The sequence below is a fragment of the Acartia tonsa genome, chromosome 7, assembly GCF_053477335.1.
Source record: "Acartia tonsa isolate MP-2025a chromosome 7, ASM5347733v1, whole genome shotgun sequence".
NCBI lineage: Eukaryota > Metazoa > Arthropoda > Copepoda > Calanoida > Acartiidae > Acartia > Acartia tonsa.
The window spans coordinates 52,655,806-52,677,948 of record NC_137266.1 but is presented as its reverse complement, the minus strand read 5'-3'; the positions used below and the strand labels follow the sequence as shown (position 1 = coordinate 52,677,948).

At 31.2% G+C, this 22,143-nt stretch overlaps 2 protein-coding genes across 2 annotated transcripts in view; both read left to right on the top strand.

Annotated features, from left to right (window-relative positions):
- LOC145323986 (uncharacterized) overlaps window positions 1-22,143 on the top strand; it is a 73,817-nt gene that overhangs the window by 5,786 nt on the left and 45,888 nt on the right. The window lies entirely within an intron of this gene.
- Window positions 13,475-16,054, top strand: LOC145324049 (uncharacterized). The gene is made up of 4 exons (XM_080166677.1): window positions 13,475-13,556; window positions 14,090-14,212; window positions 15,042-15,240; window positions 15,989-16,054. The coding sequence occupies exons 1-4, from the start codon at window positions 13,480-13,482 to the stop codon at window positions 16,052-16,054; spliced, it is 465 nt and encodes a 154-aa protein (XP_080022803.1). The 5' UTR covers window positions 13,475-13,479.

Here is a 22,143-nt window from a genome sequence, read left to right as displayed (position 1 = left end):
ATATTGACTAGAAATTATCATTTAAAACAAGGATGACAACATCCATAAAAGTGAAGCTCTGAAATGAAGTGAAGGACAAAGGGACATTAACACTTGTAGAGTGTCAGAACTGAAAATAATCATATTGTAAATGAATAAGAGTCAAAGCAAAATTGTGAGTAAACTTGTCCCAGGAATCAGTATTCCAAAAATCAGAACAATCGGATAATTAGATAACATAAAAATTTGTTGTTAAAAAAGTAAAAAATCAACATGTTTAAAATGAATGTACGGACATTTTGGTAGTGGTTATAGAGTTGCTACGCTTTCTAAATCGTACCTATCTACTACAGGAATTACCATGCAAAGTTTGAAATTAATAAGACATTTAACATGCCTAAATTAACAAAAAAAGGTATCTGTCTCAGACGGACAGACCGACCCTAATAGAAAAGCTTCGCATTTAAAAACTCTTATCAATATAAATTTTAGACATTATACTTACTGTAGTGACTGACTGATATACATAAATGAATTATATATAAGCTAAAAAACAAAATTAATCTAGGTTATGTCCCTGATTATGCTGACATACCAAGAACTGATGAGAACTTTGTTAAAGATGAAAGCTGGCATACTTTGCGATATGGTGGGTCATACAACGAGAAGAAGAATAAGAAGGTGTATCAAACACAGGAAATACCAGGGTTCACAACATTATATGATATTGATACAAAGACAGAGAGTATTTATAGATATGAAGAGAACAAACTACAAGATGGAGGTTACAGAGCTATATCTAAAAATGGAGACAGTTGCTTAGGGCAACGTAAATTTTCCAAAAGTGAAGATGATGGGGAGGAGGATAGGACATATCATTTATACAAATATGCTGCTAGTGGGAATATTGTGTATCAGGAAATGATTTTTGTAAAAGGTAAGGATAAAGGATGGAGATTACTTACTAAATATAAATTTAATCCTGACAAACTTGAGTGGAACAAAAGTGATTAGTAAATTGATTATTATTTGATTTATTGATTCATTGATTGACGTTCATAATAGGTATAGTAGCTATAGATATTATTTTAGGTATGTTAGAATAGCTCTACTAATTTTAAACTTTTCATGAATGATTTTTATATTGGTTATTAGCGGCTTCGCCCCTAGAGGCCTCTTGTTGGCACTTAAATATTTTCTTTCAAAATATCTAATTTGGGAAATAGTTATTTATCGCATTGTATTTTAAACAGTTTTCCGCGGATATTAAAATGATAATTTGTAAAATTAAAACCAGTTTTATAAGTTTGAGCCCTCCTCAGGGCTAACAAAACTGGTGAAAAATTTATGATTTTCTCTTCAATATTCATGTAAAGTTGTCTGTAATACAATGCTATATAGGATTTTTCAGTATGGCTGAGAAACAGTTCTAATCCAGCGGATATTAATCGGTTTTAAAGCCATACTGGAATAATACTTATTTAATCTTTAGAACAAATGAATGCTTTCAAATGAATTGATAATTATCAAATAATATATTTACAAAAACATATTTTCCATTTAAGATCACATTTAGAAAATAATATAAAACAAAATTAATTTTGTTTTATATTATTTTATAAAAAGTTTTGTATTAAATGTATATTTAGAAGTAGTCCATTCTTTAACCAAAACCAACCCACCCAAATCCCTCCCCCCCCCCCCTTCTAAAAAACTGATATTCAATTACTTTTTTAGTTTCTTTATAAATTCCCATATATTTTATTCTTTATTAGTTTAATTAATTGCTATTTTTAAAATTGAAAATTAATTTGGAGACCTCCTTCCCCTTCATTTGTATTTAATATTATTTTATTGATGTTTTTATAATGATTATTTTAAGTTTTAATAATTTTAATCTGATTATATAATATTGTATTTGCTTTTTGTGTAATTTTAATATATTATATATACAAAATTCTGATTTTGATTTCTCTTTACAATTATAGCCACTCTATAACTTATTTGTCCTTAAAATTAAACATTTTTCTTAATTTAATTTTAGATTTTGTTTTGTTTATCTATAATACAAAATAGAATGATGTCTATATGTCTGTCTGTCCGTCCGTTCATCTGTCTGTCTGTCCGTCTGTTTGTCCGTTTTTCTCTTAAGATCATGGTAACCATTGAACCGATTGGATTCTATTCCAATTTATTTGCATACGTAATGCGAATTCGCTATTTATTTGCGAAAATTGGTAACCCATTCGCAATTTTTTCATCTTGGTAGGACCGAAAATTGGTGACCCATTCACAATTTTTTCAGCTGGGTAGGTAATAGAAGATGTAATATTTCCCACGATAGGCACACGTACATAATTTTTAGTAGCGAAGCTACTCTATAATTTGAAATGTCCGTCTGTCCGTCTGTCCGTCTGTCCGTATGTCCGTATGTCCGTCTGTCCGTCTGTCCGTATGTCCGTCTGTCCGTCTTAGTTTGGGGGAAACGTGATTTTCTCGGCTCCTATAAAAGATAAAAGGCTGAAACATTCCCATTATCAAGGAGCACAATTAACTATAAAACATCAATGGCGATAGGACCGCTTTTTAGCAGGTTTTAGGCTATTTTTGTATTTTTCACATTTTTTTCCATATCTTTTGTGTTTATGGTCCGATTTCCAAAATTTTTTCAGTTATAGAATCAAAATTAAATTTCCCGTCGTTTCAAGAAAACAACTATGACGGTCAGACTGCCTTTAAGCAGGTTTTAGGCTATTTTTGTATTTTTCACATTTTTCTCCATACCTTTGGTGTTTATGGCCCAATTTCCAAAGTTTTTCAGTTATAGATATCAAAATCAAATTTCCTTTTGTTTCAAGAACACATCAATGAGGTCAGACTGCCTTTTTGCAGGTTTTTGGCTATTTTTATATTTTTGTAGTTAAAAATATCAAAATTAAATTTCCCGTTGTTCTGAGCATCCAGTATGTAATTTACTTTGACCGTCAATCTGTTAGTCATAGTACTGAAATATAAATAAATATTAAGAAATTAAAAACAAATGTTGAAAAGGTTTCGTGATTTTTTCCTAATATACATGCTTTTGTCAACTAATATCTAAATTCTTATTTAATTGTTTATTCTTCGCTACTTATGGATGTTGTCATCCTTTTTTTAATTACCTCTTAGGAAAAAGCCCCTAGATGAAGGGTTAAAGCTGCTAGTGGCTTATAAAATACTAGTTGCTTCGTCTCTAGGGAATGAGGTCAGGAGAATAACCTAACACCATCCTAAGCAGTACAATCCTTTAAGAACAGCAATATTGGTACAGCAGCGGTTAGCGAGATCAAACGCTACAAACAAAAAAACCTTACTACGGATAAAAACCCAATCAAGATTTATTTGTGTCAAAAATTAAGCTGTCTATCTTAAATACCAGCAAAGTAACAATTTATAGATAGATAGATATATAGATAGATAGATAGATAGATAGATAGATAGATAGATAGATAGATAGATAGATAGATAGATAGATAGATAGATAGATAGATAGATAGATAGATAGATAGATAGATAGATAGATAGATAGATAGATAGATAGATAGATAGATAGATAGATAGATAGATAGATAGATAGATAGATAGATAGATAGATAGATAGATAGATAGATAGATAGATAGATAGATAGATAGATAGATAGATAGATAGATAGATAGATAGATAGATAGATAGATAGATAGATAGATAGATAGATAGATAGATAGATAGATAGATAGATAGATAGATAGATAGATAGATAGATAGATAGATAGATAGATAGATAGATAGATAGATAGATAGATAGATAGATAGATAGATAGATAGATAGATAGATAGATAGATAGATAGATAGATAGATAGATAGATAGATAGATAGATAGATAGATAGATAGATAGATAGATAGATAGATAGATAGATAGATAGATAGATAGATAGATAGATAGATAGATAGATAGATAGATAGATAGATAGATAGATAGATAGATAGATAGATAGATAGATAGATAGATAGATAGATAGATAGATAGATAGATAGATAGATAGATAGATAGATAGATAGATAGATAGATAGATAGATAGATAGATAGATAGATAGATAGATAGATAGATAGATAGATAGATAGATAGATAGATAGATAGATAGATAGATAGATAAATAGATAGATAGTTAGATATTTAGATAGATATATAGATAGATAGATAGATAGATAGATAGATAGATAGATAGATGGATGGATGGATAGATAGATAGATGGATAGATAGATAGATTATATAGATAGATAGATAGATAGATAGATAGATGGATGGATGGATAGATAGATAGATGGATAGATAGATAGATTATATAGATAGATAGATAGTTCTGAATGGCATAGGGTTATTCTCTTGGCTGAAGGTGTATACTAGATAGATAGATAAATATTACAATTTGTGATTGAAACATTAGGACACCGAACTCAATGAACCAACCAATTCATTTGTTAAATTTATCTATATTTCTTAAATCCTTCAAATTTTTTCTCTTTTTTGATGTTTTTAAAATTAGGATTTTTTTAATTTTGGAGGGAGGGTAATTTTCTTTTTTGGGGAGGTTTGTCGTTTCCCAACCCCTAAGCTTAAGCTTCAGACGGACGGGTGGGCGGACATCATTCTACTTTGTAGTCCATAAAATTTTTTAGCTAACGAATAAGAAAATGTTATTATAAACTTTGGGGACTAGTATAATTAATAAACATTTCAATGTCCCCTACCTCCCTGAACAACTCCGCAGTTTTCTTTGGCACTTCCGTGTTTCTGGTTGATGGCTAAGAAAATGCCGTTTCTCAAAGTCGTACGCAGTCATACGCAATTGGGACACATTAGATATTACTTTTCATGGTTTAAAGAAAAATGCATCTTTATATCCTAGCTAATTAAAAAATCTAACATGCAACGCTTTTATCTTACAGAGAAAATTTGTAAATCAAATAATATTTTTCCGAGAAAATTTAGATATGAAATTTGCTTCGCCCTTCAAATATTGCTTATAAATTTGAGAAACGGCATTTTCTTATCTGTCATCGTTTTTTGTAGCTTTGGCCTGCGGGCATTGGTGAAGCATCAAGAACCAACGCATGCTATATGTATTGTACATATACTATCTGTAGCTAACCCACTCAGACAAAAAGGAAGGAGTAAATTAATAAAAATAAAAATATTGAAACTAAAGTATCTTTTTGTAGATATATCTTATTGAAAAAAAAAACTTTTATTTAAAACTAGCGATTACGCCCCCTAGAGGCTCCTAGGTTCACTTGAGGAGGGGGAGGGGTTGAATGCTATAACCCATTTTTATGGGAGGAGGGAGGGTAATTTTTTTGTTCTTGGTAGGTGATACCCTAACCCAAAATAGTTACTAACCTTCCCAGAATATCAATATAAAAAACATAAGATTGATAAGTGTTTTGTTAGCTAAAGCCTTCTGCCTCTCGAGGCTAACAAAACTGGTTTTAATCCTATTAATTTTCCATTGGAATATCTGCGAAAAAATAATCAGCGAAAAAACAATGTTATAAATAACTATATCATTAGTGTAAACTTTGATATTTTTAAAATCGAAGCTTTTCTATAATTAGGGTCGGTCCGTACGTCCGTCCATACCTCCGTCCGTCCGACTGTACGTCCGTCACAGATAAATTGCTTTTTTCGTTAATTTAGGCATGTTAGAATTATCCTATTGATTAACAAACTTTGCATGGTGACTCCTTTAGTAGTTTGGTACGATTTAGAAAGCGTAGCAACTCTATAATCATTACAAGAATGTCCGTACGGCCATTTTAAAAATGTTGATTTTCTTTACTTTTTAACAAAAAAAAATTTATGTGATCTAATCATCTGATTGATCTGATTTTTAGTATGTTGATTCCTAAGATAAGCAAAGCAACTCTATAATCAAGTCCAAAAAATGTAAGTATGTCCATAAATATTATCCTGTATCAAGCAGTTTTTCAACAAATTTACTTACAATTTAGCTTCGACTCTTATACATTTATATTCTGATTATTCCGTTCTGAAACTATACAAGTGTTAATGTCCCTTTGTCATACTATTTTAGTGCTTCGCTTTTATGGATGTTGTCATCCTTGTTACCATTCTTTCTATCCATGACTTTTGGAATGTACAGTACGTAGAAAAATCTAGAAATTTGGGTTCAAAACATTTCCAGGGAGAAGGGGACATTGGGCTGTTTATTACACTAGTCCAAAAAGTTTTTTTCTTAATCATTGGCTTAATAACTTTTGAGAATATATTGAATTCTGATTGGTTGCTTTAGTAGAGTGTCCACATATTTCAACCACTAATTATAATTGAAAAAATAGGTAATTTGTGTATCATCATTGGGAATGTGCATCAATTTGTCGTATCCCTTTAGATCCCTGTAATATTTTCCAAGGAGAACTCAGGGATCTTAAGGGATAAGACGATGTGAAAGTGTCCAAACATTTTCTTACATTAATCCTAATTTAAATAGATAATTTTGTTTATCATAATAGGGGGGGGGGAAGTGAAATTAATTTAAAATTGATTGTCTCATCCCTTTAGAACCCTGGAAAATGAGTTTTATAAGCAACTGAATTACTACATAATGTGAAAGTTTGCTCAAACAACCATAAAACGTGCTTTTCCCATATCGCTTCGAAACCGATTAATATCCGGTGGATTAGAACCGGTTCTCATCCATACGGAAAAACTATGTCTAGCATCGTATTATATCTCCAGTTTTCTACTAATATAAATAATAATACAATATAATAAATATAATTATAATATTTGAACCAGTTTCTTTGCCCTGAGACGCAAAAGGCATGGGGCTAATGAAACTAATATCCGCGGTAAGCTGTTTATAATACTATGCCATATTTTCTTACCCTCAAATTTTAATACTGGTTCCGCCAATGTATAATAGCTATTTGTAACACTTCAATATAAGGGTATAACATAACAGTTACAACAAAACATTTTCACACAGGAACCGGGTATATCAGGGAGGGAGGGAGGCATTGGGCTGATTATTACACTAGTCCCCAAAGTCCTATAATAGCATTTTCTTATTCATTGGCTTAACAACTTTGGGAACTTTAGTAAATTTTTATTAGTTGATTGTTAAGTTAAGTGTTTAAATGTTTCAACCCCTAATTTTAATCTACAAAAGAGGTAATATTGTGTATCATCAATGGGGATGTACATCAATTTATAGGTCATTGTCTTATCCCTTTAGATCCCTGATGGTATATAATGGTTTTGCCTTAGGCTACGTCTAGACGCACAACTTACATATTTCAGAGTTTAGTCTTTTTTGTGTTGTTACATGGATATTATTTTATTTTTGCCTATAAGTGTTTATGTTGTTTTTTAAAAAGTGAAATCAAAGACTAGTTATTTATTGCATAGTATTATAAACAGCTTTTCGCGGTTATAAAAATGTACAATTTTTATATTAAAACAATTTTTTAACACCGAGATGCCGAAAGCACGGGGTAACATTGAAAAGAACTTTTTTTAATATTATGATTAAACATTTTTATGTTCGTAGAAAACTGGATATAATAAATACACTGCTATACATAATTTTTCAGTATTGCTGAAAACTGGTTCTAATCCACTGGATATTAATTGGTTTCAAAGCCATTTTGGACAATTCTGTCCAGAAGTAGCAAAGCTGGCCATACACTAACCACTAATTTTATAAAAACAAGGATGACAACATCCATAAAAGAGAAGCTCTGAAACGGTAGGACAAAAGGGTATTAACATTTGTAGAGTGTCAGAACTGAATAGTCAGAATATAAATGTAAAAGAGTTGAAGCAAAATTGTGAGTAAATTTGTTGAAAAATTGCTTTATACAGGATAATGTTTAAGGACATACTTACATTTTTAGGACTTTATTATAGAGTTGCTTCGCTTACAATATTGTACTTTGTTGTCCCAGGAATCAGTATACCAAAAATCAGATCAATCGGATAATTAGATCATATACAAATTTGATAATAAAAGTTTAAAAATCAACATGTTGAAAATGGACGTACGGAAATTCTGGTAACGATTATAGAGTTGCTACGCTTTCTTAGTTGTACCTAACTACTACAGGGATCACCATGCAAAATTTGAAATCGATAGGCCAATTCTAACCTGCCTAAATTAATGAAAATAGCTAACCATCTGTGACGGACGTACGTACGGACGGACTGACCCTAATAATAGAAAAGCTTCGCTTTTAAGAAACACATTGAAAATTGACCCTGCTCATTTTGAATTTATAATTTATGATTCTGCTAACAAGTATAGGAATATACACAAGAATTTTTTTGTATAATAAAGATTTCACACAAACTAGTAGCTTTGTCCGTGACCTTGAGGGGCTTCGCCTCTACTTGCGGGGGTTACCCCAACGTTTTTTATTTAAAAAAAATTTGTATTTATTTTTATCAATTTCTTATTTTTTTAGGGATGGGGGGAGGATTTTTTGGTGAGTGGTGCCCTTACCCCCCCCCCCCCACCCTCCCATCCCAACTGCAAAGTAGCCACATGACCAGTAGATTAATCCCTGAAAATACAATCGGATATAGTCCCTTTCGTGGCAACGCGCCTTTAGAGGCGATTCTTCGTATTTTTCACAGTAGGTTTTCTCCTATTTCTAGCCCCTGCGGGGCCAATTACCTAACCCTGTGGGGCAATCACCTAACCCAATATAACCTACAAAAAGCCATTTTAAAAATACCACGAATCGCTCCTTAAGGGGCGTTGCCACGAAAGGGACTATTCCCATACAATCTGCTCTGTTTAGATGGACAGACAGACTTCCCTTCATTTTTACTCAAGATCAAGCTAACAGCAAGATATCTTAATTTTTATTTAACTTTTTTCCAGCAGGGGTTATAGTGACTATTTTCTCGTATTCATTCGAAATCGACGTATATCCCCTGGATTGAACCGGCTAAAATACTGGTTTTAATCTTGTAAGTGTATATTTTATATCCGCGGAAAGCTGATTATAATACGATGCGAGAAATAGCTATTATTGTGTCTATACGTATATTATTTTGATTTTTCACATATTTCCACATATATTTTGTGTTTTTAGTCTGATTAATAAATGTATAGATGTATAATTCAGACAATTACCTGCCACAAGTGTCAAAGACCCTTTTCTTCTGCCAGCCAATTTGCTTTTGTTCTTTTGGATAATTGATGTTTTATAATGTTTTGTCTATTTACATTTAAACTTAAGTTAAGGTTTGTAGCTAGGTAGCTTTTTTTGCAGTATAAAATTCGCTTCTGAAATTATTTCAGCCAATTTCTTTTAATTATTAGCATTTGTTTTATAATCTACTTTGTTGTTAAATACGAAGCTTTTCTATAATATGGGTCGGTCCGTCCCATCGTACGTCCGGAACAGCTTTTTTTTGTTAATTTATGCATGTTAGAATTGTCCTATCGATTTCAAACTTTGCTTGGTGATTCCTGTAGTAGTTGATACGATTTAGAAAGCGTAGCAACTCTATAAGCATTACCAGAATGTCCGTGCCTCCTTTAACAACATATTTTTATGTGATCTAATTATCTGATTTTTTGGTATACTGATTCCTGGGACAATAAAGTACAATATTATAAGCGAAGCAACTTTATAATCAAGTTCTAAAAATGTAAGTATGTCTATAAACATTATCCTGTTTCAAGCAGTTTTTCAACAAATACACTTTGACTCTTATACATTAATATTATGATTATTCAGTTCTGACACTATACGAGTGTTAATGTCCGTTTGTCCTACAGTTTCAGAGCTTCGCTTTTATGGATGTAGTCATCCTTGTTCTTCTTTCTCTTGGATGTTTATTGTTTAAATGTAAAAGGATTTTAAGCCCCTCTCGATATCCGCTGAACTAATATGGTTCTCCTTTACAGTGAAGCTTTACAGACAAACGAACGTTAACATTTGTAGGGTGTCAGAACTGAATTATCAGAATATAACTAAATAACAGTTGAAACATAATTATAAGTAAATTTGTTGAAAAATAAATAAATGTTTAAAAACATACCTACAATTTTAGGACTTAATTATAGAGATGGCGTACATTGAACTTTGTTGTCCAAGAAATCAGTATTCCAAAAATCAGATCAATCAGATTATATCACATAAAAATTTGTTGTTAAAAAAGCTAAAAATCAACATGTTTAAAATGGATGTACGGACATTCTGGTAACGATTATAGAGTTGCTTGACTTTTTAAATTGGACCTTCAATTAGTTTGAAAACGATAGAATAATTCTACCTTGCCTAAATTACCAAAAAAAAGCTATCTGTTCCAGACATTTGGACAAACGGTCCGACCCCAATTATCGAAAAGCTTCGCTTTTATAAAAGTTTACTCAACCATCTAATTTTTTGGTAAATTACAGAAAAAAGTTTTATATTGGTTTTTTGCTTCACATAGTCACAGTAGAGTTAATATTTAACGCAAGTTCGACTCTATTGTTATTTGGTTAAATCTTTAATTATTGACTTGTAGTGAATGTAGACGCGCGTTGCGCAGGCTAAACAGTTAATACCTTGCTTTGTAGCTTAGTTTAGTTTGTGTTGTGATTTTGTGTCAAGTGTAGTTTTTTATACCTAAAAAATAGGCGTGGAAATTGCTTTTAATATTGAAAATTAAATTGAATCTTATTTTTTTGCTACTATATACTAAAAATGGGCATCCATTATAAAATTTACTGGACCAATAGTTTATCTGTAATGCTCTGATAATCAATTAATTTTCCTTTTATAAAGACACGACTGATCTATAAATATAGATTTCCCTAGTTAATAAGGACCTACTCATAAATCTCACTTGGTCCATCAGTCTGTCTGTAAAGTTCTTAATTTTGTTTATCAAGTTTCTTCAGAGAAAATGTGTATTTTTGTCTTTTGCTATTTAAGATACTAGCAGATTCGTCCCTAGCCTGTATGGGCTTTGCCCCAAGAGGTAATTTAAAAATATGTAGTACATTTGGTGCAGCACCAAATAGTTGGTATCATCTGCATCATCTAAAAAAATTGCTGGGGATTTTTTTTTATATTTTTTGGGGGGTTGGGCATGTCCCACCTCCCAAGAAAATAGCCAAAAACCACCACAGGACCAGAAGGTATATTCCCTGAAGAGTAGAATCCGATCGGTCCAGTGGTTACTGAGATCTTAAGGGACGGACAGACATGTATTATAGATATGTAAGAGGCTTTTTTGGTAAAAAGTTTGCTTACAAATACACATTTGCTCCATAATATGTATTGTCTATCAGTCTATTTATAATGGGAAAGCACTCAATAGTCAACCCTCATTATATGTTTTGTCATTATTTTTGTTAGCTGATGTGCTTGATTTTTCTATTCCTAATTCTATCTGTATAAATATGTATGTATATCAGCTAGCATATGATTATGCATAGTATGGTGAACATTTATTTCTCATGGCATGCAGCAGTAAAAAACTATAATATGTATGTACATAGAACCACAAATTCTGTGACGTCAAACATTCAATCTGGTTTATCAAATAAAACTTTTACTAGAAGCTACGCCCCCCAAAAGCCTCTAGGGTTACTTAAGGGGGGGGGGAATTTGCTTCCCCCCCCCCCATTTTTAATTTTAGTTCTTGGGGGTTAGATTCATTTTTTTAATGTGATGGTAGAGATACACTCTCCCCAAATAGTTATAAGAAGCTTCACTGTAAAGTAAAACAATATCGGTTCAGCGGTTAGCGAGATCCTTTGCTAAAGACAAATGAAAACCTTTCTAGCGGCTACGCAACATGAGGTCTTTTGGTGTACTTGAAAAGAGGGGAGTTGAATTCATGACCCATTTTTTTTATTTTAGATTTAAAAAAGAAAAGTTAAATCAAATTTTGTTTTAGGCGAGGGGAGATTTTTGGAGGGGGTGGTCTACCACTCCCCATTTTAAATTTTAGTTTAAATTTGTTTTCTTGGGAGGGGGGTGTAATCTTTTGATATGGGCGATTTCTTTTTGTTTCCCTCTCACAAAAAAGATAAGAACCCTCCCTATGAGAAATTACTCTGTAAAGGAGATCCATATCAGTTCAGTGGTTAGTGAGATCCTTTGGTACAAACAGACAGACAGCCATCCGGATACTTTATTATCAAGATTTTCATCCTTAAAAATAACCTGAATTCTATTTTTAAAACAAAGCTACTCTATAGTTCCAAATGTTAGTCTAACATGTTTTTTGAGTAATTTACTTAAGCAAAATTGCCATTTGAAGTAAATTTTTCATAAATAAGTAGCTTTAAGCGAAGCCAAAATCATTATTTTGGTTTTAAACTTTGGGAATATTAGTTTTTAACAAGGATGACAACATCCATAAAAACGAAGCTCTAAAACGGTTGGACAAACTGACATTAACACTTGTCATCATAGTGTTAGAACTGAATAAGCAGAATGTAAATGTATAAAAGTCGAAGCAAAATTGTAGGTAATTTTGTTGAAAAACTGCTTGATACAGGATAATGTTTATGGACATACTTACATTTTAGGACTTGATTATAGAGTTGCTTCGCTTATAATATTGTCCCAGGAATCAGTATACCAAAAATAAGATCAATCTGATAAATAGATCACATAAAAATTTGTTGTTCAAAAAGTAAAAAATCAACATGTTTAAAATGGACTACGGACATTTTGGTGATGATTATAGAGTTGCTACGCTTTCTAAATCGTACCTAACTATTAAAGGAATCCCCATGCAAAGTTTGAAATTGATAGGACAATTCTAACATGCCTAAATTAACGAAAAAAGCTATCCGCTCAGGATGGACAGACGGACCAACCGTAATTATAAAAAAGCTTTCATTTTAAGATTTTTTGATGTTTTTAGCCTATCAGATTTCTTTATGTCGCATGAACCTATTTTAGACTGGATCTTCTAAACATTTCCTTAGTCAATCAACTATTTAACTCAGAAATTATTTTCATACTCTGTGAAATAAATATATAAATCAGCAAAGCTACTTTTTAAATGTTTAACAATCAATGGGTTAGTTGTTTGTGCAGCATGTAATTTAGTATTTTTTATACACCTTTAAAAACATCACTGGATTTTAAATGATGGAATTAAAAAATCTAATCACTATAGGTTGCACACATAATTTAGATTTAACAGTCAGAAAATTTTGTCATTGTACATTTGACACAAGGAGAAGGAAAAAACGCAGTGAGAGAGGGGACAATGGGCTGTTTATTACACTAGTCTCCAAAGTTGTTAAGCAAATGAATAAGAAAACGTTATTATATTGGTTGAAAACAAATTGAGCTATAACTCCAAATTGGACTTATTTGCTATACAATTTAGCCATTAAAAAAAGACTCTTAAAGTTTCTGTGAGTAAATTGGTTACAATTGCTTTCATATCATTAAATTGCATTTTAAATGATGATTTCAGGAATTGAAAATGGATGAAAATATGGATGAAAACAAATTGGATGAAGACACAACAGTTGATGCTGATGAAGAAAAAAATATAGAAAGGTTAATATTTTTTGTAAAAAATTTCCATTTCCATTTCTCAGCCTACTTTTAAAAGGCTTTTGTCAACTATACAATAGAAAGAAAACTTTTTGATCTTATTTTTTATCATTGTGTCTGACCTGTCTCAATATCACCTACAGTAAAACTAACCGATCCATTACTTTGTGTTTTAATTTTTAAAATCATTTCAAAATTAGAGGTGGGAGGTTCTGTATTTCACAAAGAATAGTTTTCTCCTATTTGATGTTGAAAAGTAAATCAACATAGATATAATATTTGCTATTAACTACTTGTATTTACAAAACTTACAAAGGCTGACTTAAAATTGTCTTTGCCAGTTCCAAAGTTCAATCAACAGAATTTGTTACATCTAATAATGATTTAAACATTTTTGCTTAATGTGTATTTAAATGATAGATGTGTTTAATAAGTATTTGAATTACATAAATAACATTTTCTAACTGCTAGTGTGTTCACTAGAAGAATTTTTTTCTGCTTACTTACTGCTACATTTAAAATTTGTAATTCTCTAGGATATCAGCTAACAAGGACATGACTGGAGAACTGGCTGCAAGTGTTAGAACTATTTTGTCAGTGGCTGGAATAGACCAAACAACCAATGATCCTAGTTTCCAAGCACAGGACTTTGACTCAAAGTAACATTCTCCTATTTTATTAAAAGTGAAGCTTTTCTATAATTAGGGTCGGCCTGTACATCCATCTGGAACGGATTGTTTTTTTCATTAATTTATGCAAGTTTGAATTATTCTATCGATTTCAAACATTGCATGGTGATTACTGTAGTAGTTGGGTACAAATTAGAAACTCTTTAATTGTTACAAGAATGCCCCTACATATATTTTAAACATGTTGAATTATTTACTTTTTTAACAACAAACTTTTATGTGATATGATTATTCCATTGAACTGATTTTTAGAATACTGATTCCTAGGACAACAAAGTATAATTCTATGAGCCAAGCATCTCTATAATCAAGTCCTAAAAATTTAAGTATGTCCTAAAACCAATATCCTGTATTTAAACATTTTTAAAACAAATTCACTTAAAATTTAGTTTCAACTAATATACATTTATATTTAGATTATTCAGTTTGAACACTCTACAAGTGTCAATGTTTGTTTGTCCTACCGTTTAGAGCTTCACTGTTATGGATGTTATCATCCTAGTTTTAAATTGCATTACTGGTTATCAATCTTCATCTAAATCATTGAAAGTTTCACTACATTTGTTCCTTAGGCATAACAAGAATGACAAAATCCATAGAAACAATTATAGAGCTACTAGCTAACTACCCTTCCTATATCATACCTTACTGTTACTGAAATCATCATAGATATTTATAAAATGCCTAATTTAACAATAAGAGCTATATTTTACTGACTGGCATACGGACTGACCCTAATTATAGACAGCTTAGCTTTTGAATACATAATTGATAAACTTATTATTTAATTTGTTTTCAGCCCTGAAACCTCCCTACTCTCCAAGGTCCGCAATTACTTTTCACAATTACTATTCACAAAGGAAGGTGCTGCAAAGTGTTCTGACCGTGCAAGCAGAATTTTAGAAATTGTGGCTGAGGCTTCTGGAATTCCTCAAATAAAAGCTTCCAGTTTGGTTTTTAAAGAAACTGCTGCTTACCTAACCAAAAAAAAAAGAAAAGTAAGTAATTCACTTAAAATCTCATAAAGAATCATTTTTTATTGTATCGTATTATAAGATTAAAATCAGTTTTTTTAGCCCCAAGATGCTGTGAATTCACGGGCTAAAAAAATGTTATTAATCTTGTGATTACACATTTTTATATATATTCATAGAACACTGGATATAATGAGATGCTACACATAATTTATCAGTATGGCTGAGAACCGGTTGTAATCCATCAGATATTATTCGGTTTTGTAGCGATACTGGAAAAACTTTTATCCCTTGATGAATTAAATAATTTACATTTATAATCAATTCAATCATGTTTTATAACTCTGATTAAATTTTGGGTACTTTCCCTCAAATCAATTCTTGACCTCAGAACGGCGCCACTACCCCTTTCCAGCTGAACCAAAAATGGAATTAATTTGAAAAACATTTTTATACATTTTTTGTGATTTTGGGGGACAATGCTTTGAAGTAAGGACAACCTTTTTATCAGTCACCAAAATATTATTTTGGATTTATTTGGCATGTTAGCTGCACCTTATTCATGAACCCTTCCAAATAATTTGAGAGAATACAATCACAATTTTACATAGGAGATGAATTTTTGATATTTTGTTTGATACTACCATAATTCTGTATGCCTGGGCCTAAAACCTGCAATAGCTACCCTGTACCTAATATAACCTACTGGTATTTTCAATAATTTAATAATACAAGAAAGACACTTTGAGGATAACTACTTTGATTTATTCAGGATTTGAAAGAGAGAGCAAAACAGTTTTTAGGAGGCAAAAGAAAATCTAAGGAAAGTTTACCATAAATATGTTTTAAAACAATTCATTTACAATAATTTATATTTTAATATACATATTGTCAATTATGATCACAAGGATGAAAGCAAGTGAGGGAGAAGTATTTAAAAAAACAAAGAAAACATTGAAGGAAGCCTGCATAAAAGACACTAATTTAACTGTTGAAAGACTGCCACACATAGACCCAATAACCCAAATTTGAAGCATCCAGCTTCAATAACAAAAAAATATTTCAAATGACATTTTAGTTATATGAAAATTTTAAAAGACAGAAAATTTCAAAATAAAACTACATTGCCTAGAAATAAAATTATAAGCTTAAAGTTAGGTTGCCTGTAACTGATTAGATTATTACAATCAAAACACCCATATTCATAGCCAATATAATTAAACAAATTCAGTTTAAGTTCAATTGTACTGGGAGTACTGTAGTATTTCCATCCAATCAGAAGGCCAAATCAGCTCAACAACCAATCACAGTCGCGCTTGTATAAGTTTCATTTGTTTCCGCTATAATTTAAAACGCAAATTAAACCAAATTTTTACAGAGATTTTGACTATAAATTGTGATGTTTTTATTGTAATAATGTAATCAGTTAGTGGCAATCAAAGTTTCTGACAAAGATAAGCTAATAATTTTGAGACTAGGCGACGTTATTTGATATTGAAATTTCTATCATGAGCAATGAAAAACTTTCAAATTTTCATAAACCTAAAATGTCATTTTGAAATGCAAATAATTTTTTTGTTATCGAAGCTGGAGGCTCCAAATTTTGGGTATTGGGTATACTTGTGACAGTCTTTTTGTAGTTAAAGCATTTTATTTCTTGCAGGCTTCCTTTAAGGCAGAATGTTAATTCGTCCTCAGTAACATTGGTAATAAATATAAAACAAATTACTGAAACAATTATTCTAAAGAAAGAAGTTGAACTTAAAGTTATCTTGTGTGTAAATTAATATATTCATATTTAACTTTTGATCATCAACATCAACATCAAATATTTATTTCAGTCAACATATTAAAATACAGTGATAATGACAGATTAAGAATATTTACATATAGCATAAGTTTATATAAATCATTGATACTAAATAATAAACATAAGAATATGTTGCTAGAGGCAGGATCTAACGCAAACATAGAGTGCAAGCTAAAGTTATAAAGTCAACAATTTTTAATTAGTAACCCTAGGAACATGCGGTGAAAGGATCAAGCCCTATACAAAAAACTAAATATAAAATATACAGATGTACTTAAGTGAATGGAAAAATTAAAAATTTAGTGCTTTTTTTATAAAACTCAGGAGCAAAAGAATAAGGTTTAAGGTTAAATGTTAAAAAGTTTTAAAGATTACAACAAAGCATAAAAAAGAAGTTGACGGCGATGTAGTACGTTTAAGACCTAGCAAATTTTGCTTTCTAATTGAAACAATTTTGATCACAGAATAATAAAATGACAAGAAATAAGTTAAGGTAATATTCTAACCAATAAGTTTAAATTGCATTTAAATGGCAAATATGACAAAGAAGTCTGTTGCAGTTTGTTTCAATATTTTCAATCAATGTTTTTTTCAAGTGTTTTTTAAATAAATTATAATTTGGCCTATTTTTTAGATCTTTTAAAATTTCTTCATATTTATTCCATGTTTTTGGTAAAGAAATAAAAGGCAATCTAGAAATTAGTGCAAGTCTGGAAAATGGTATAGCAAAGTCAGCATGAGTTCTCAAAGCATAAGGAATATTTCTATCTTGATTCAAAGTCCAATAATTGCTTATTCTAAATGATTTAGGCTGCAAATCCTTTATATAGAGATACATAAAATTTAATTTAAAATAATCCACAAGTGCTGGAAATGGCAAAATACCCAACTTTTTAAATAAGATTCCTGTGTGAGAATTATATTTGGCATTAGAAATACATCGAATAGCTTTCTTTTGTTGCTTAAAGATGTCATTAATAAGGCTATCATATGTTGAAGAATATGTTATAATTCCATAGATTAAGTGACAATGAAAAGTTGAATAATATAAGGATCGCATTGCTTCAGGATATAATATTTTTTGACATCTGCGTAAAACAAACAATGATTTTGAAAGTTTTGCATTTAATTGTTTAATATGGTACCTAAAATTGAGGGCTGGATCAAAATAAACCCCTAGAAATTTTATAGCAGGTATTTCTGATTCATGGTTGACAAATTCTAATTTTCTAATGAGTTGATCATTAGGGGAAGGGCAGTCAATATTATTTTCATTAATGTAGATATTTATTTCATTCCATGGAATTAGATGAGGGGAGGGATGAAAAATAGTAAACTTAGTTTTTAAAGGATGTAGAGACATTTTGTTAGTGCGAAACCAAGTAGAGACTTTTTGCAACTCTGAATTTACAAATGTGACCAAATCTGCTAAATTCGGCCCAGAGGCAAGAAGGGTAGTGTCATCACAAAAAAGTAAAGAATATAATAAAGTGGACTTTGGTAAATCATTTATGAAAATTATAAACAGAATTGGGCCAAGTATCGATCCTTGTGGTAAACCTAGAGTAATTTCACTTAGTGTTGAACTTATTGAATCAATACAAACAAATTGTTGTCTATCTGTCAAATAGTTTCTAAACCAATTTAGAGTGGACCCCCTAATTCCTATCTTTTCCAATTTTTTACACATTATGTCTACAGGAACCATATCAAAGGCTTTGGTTAGGTCGCAAAAAATACCAATTGTATATTCATTATTATTCATTGCAGTTGAAATTTTGTTAAGCATGTGAATCATAGGATGAATTGTAGAATTGCCTTCCTGAAAACCAAACTGATTAGGGTGAATAATGTCATGCTCACTTAAATAGTCTTTCAATTGAATTGAAACTAATTTTTCCAAGATTTTGCTAAAAACCAACAATAGATTAATTGACCTGTAATCATTAAGGTTTTCAGGATTTCCACCCTTTTTAAAAACTGCAGAAACTTTAGCAATCTTAAATTGAGAGGGGACCAAACCATGCCTAAGAGATAAATTAAAAATATGTGCTAGTGGCTTAGCAATTAGCGGCAAAATTATTTTTACAAATTTAGTGGATAGACCAGTAAAATCTGTGCTAGATTTGCTTTCAAGATGGCTAAAAATTTGCATGATTTGTTCAGGGGAAGTTAAATTGAAAATAAAATTTGCTTGGACCTCATCTAAATAACTGTCAGGGGGGCGATCGGTTGGTGGAATTGACTGCTGAATATTAGTAGTTACACTTGTGAAGTGTCTATTAAAATTTTCAACAATTAGTTCAGTTTGATTTATAATATTACCATTTATATTCAAAGATTTGGGTGAAGAATTTTTAGCCCTCCCACTCTTATTACATGCCTCTTTGATAATTTCCCAAGATTTTTTAAGATTGCCTTGATGTGAAATAAGTAGCTTACTATAGTGAAGTTTCTTCATTGCTCTAAGTAGTTTATTATAAAGATTCTTATATTTATCAAAAATTTGTTTATTTTCAACTGAACGGTGTTTAGAATAAATTGAATAGAGTTCTATTTTTGTTCGCCTGGATTTTAAAAGACCCTTTGACATCCAAGGTTCTATTTTATGTATGTTTATATTAAAGCGAACAGTTTTTTCTTCAAAATGGGCATCAAAAAGGGTGAAAAAAATCTCATGAAATTTGTCATAAGCTATTTGTGGGTTTTGTTGCTCGTTAAACGTACTTTGAAAGTTAGCCTGTTCTAAAAGTGTCTCAACCATGACACTTTGGTTGAGCTTGACTTCCGAATTAGCGGGAAGTTCACGAGATCAGTTGGCGAACATACAAACCCCCAATACCAGGAACCATCAAGTTTCAACAGCAGGTTTGAATATAGATTTATTGATGAAATTATTTCAAAGACCTGAAATTACAATATCAATTAGTTCATAATTCCAGTTATTTGTAACCACGTAATCTTATTTGCTTTTTTAAAATCATTTTTCTCTACGGTAAAAAATCTTTGGAAACTTTGGCTTTAAAGGAAAATTATTTGGTTTAATAAATCATTGTTAAATGCAACAATAAGGCACATAAAAATTACTAAAACATATATTAAACATAATTAAGTTTCATGCTTAGCTGGCTAAAGCCTTTTTTAAAACTACATATAATCGTCCTATACACCATACTTCTTAATAAAAATAACAAATTCTACCTGAAGCTCTTATGGTTTCAAATCCCTGATATACTAGGGTCGTTCACACACAATGAGACCAATGATAGGCCCAATTTTGTTCTCCGAAATCTTCACACTCTCATATCTCATTCAAAAGTAAAGAACGTGCGCTTCAAAATAAACAAACAATCTATGCCGCGCCACATTATGAAAGGAAAGCCCTAAAAAGACGACATTTGCACTTTGTTTTCAGTTAATGATAAGGAATTTAATTTCGAACTTGATAAACACAAAGCTTCCTCGAAAAGAGGTTAAGACACACCCCCCGTTTGAAAGTCAAATTAACTTCCTTAACGAGATTCAAGGTTTTTTCGCGCTGAGCACTAGCAACATTTCTCACTAAACTCAACTCACCATAATCACATGAGAATGGCCACATCCCGAAAACGTGACAATTTTGCTCCTAACTAAAAGAAACCCCGTGAAATGCATATACAATATCATACCCCTCACTAGGACTCATAATACCTCACATTTTAGGATAGAAGGATGGGGATTGGTTTGTACCATACAATATTCCATGCACATGACAATCACAGATCACATACACAATCCTAAAATAGATAATCCTATTAATCATGATGTTGTAAATATAACAACTATACTAAATAATAATCATTTCATAATCAATAGGTAATAAATCATTATTAATAAATCAATAAGTACCTACGAAATCAGGTTGAAATGTAAATGTAAACAAATAATGGTAAAATAAAACGAAATAAATCTTAGACAAGAAAATTAAGATTTATAGGTACTTAAAACTAAATTTGTTAAGCATCAAAAAGAGTAGTAAGAAAAAATTTTTCAAAATCCTTGGGCAGAAAGTTTTTCAAACTTAATGAATAAGAACTGTAATATCTTAATCAACAATAAAACTTTTTAATACTTAAAGAATAGCAAAATAATATCTTCGTTAGAATTTTCATCGGAATTATGAAAAAAATACCAATTTTTCTTTGTAAAAAAAATATGAGACTTTAAATATGAATTTTCAATCATTCCTTGATCTGAATAAAAATGTTTTACTTGATTGAAATTCATATATAATTTTAAAAAAATCTGCTAAAAAAATACTTGATTTTTTCTTAGAATAAATATCGAATCACGCAACCTCGACACATTTATTCCTTTTTTGTTAAACTTTTCAGGTAAGTTTTAAAATGAATTGTACTTTTGAAAAGAAATTAAACTCAATAAAATTAAATTTGAGCATATGAAATAGAAGAATATTTAATCGCATTTCATTTGATTCTTATTTTAGGCATAAAAATAGGCATATGAAAATGTGGCTTTTTACTAAAAAAAAACTCAATTTCCATAAAATAAGAATCAATTATTAATCATAATTTTTAACAACTGCCTGACTGATACAGCATGTTCTTCTAGGGGAGATTTATCTGTCAGTCTGAACAAGACTCTTGCCGTCTTTCTTCCATCCTCAATTCTCGTCACTCGGCCCATCCTCAAACATCTCATCAGCGGATTGGTACTCGTAACCAGAACTATATCTCCGTCAGCTAGTGGCTCCGCCATCTCATCCTTCCACTTGGACATCCGTAATATCTTCGGTAGGATCTCCTGGCGGTAGGCAGTCCAAAACTGGGCAGACAAATCTTCCAACAACTTCAACCTGGAGGAAATTTGGTCCTCCGGTTTCATCGCCACATTGCACAACGGCTGGCGGTCAACATTTCCCAGCAGCTGGCCAGGGGTAATCAGCCGCCAATTCTCCACGTCGTTCGCAGCTTCAATCGTCAATGGTCTGCTATTCATCAACTTGCTAACCTCCGCCAACAGCACCAGGAGCTCGTTGAAATTAACAGAACTATTCACCAACTTCTTGGACAGCAATCTCTTGGTTAATCCCACCATTTTCTCAGCTTGCCCAATGT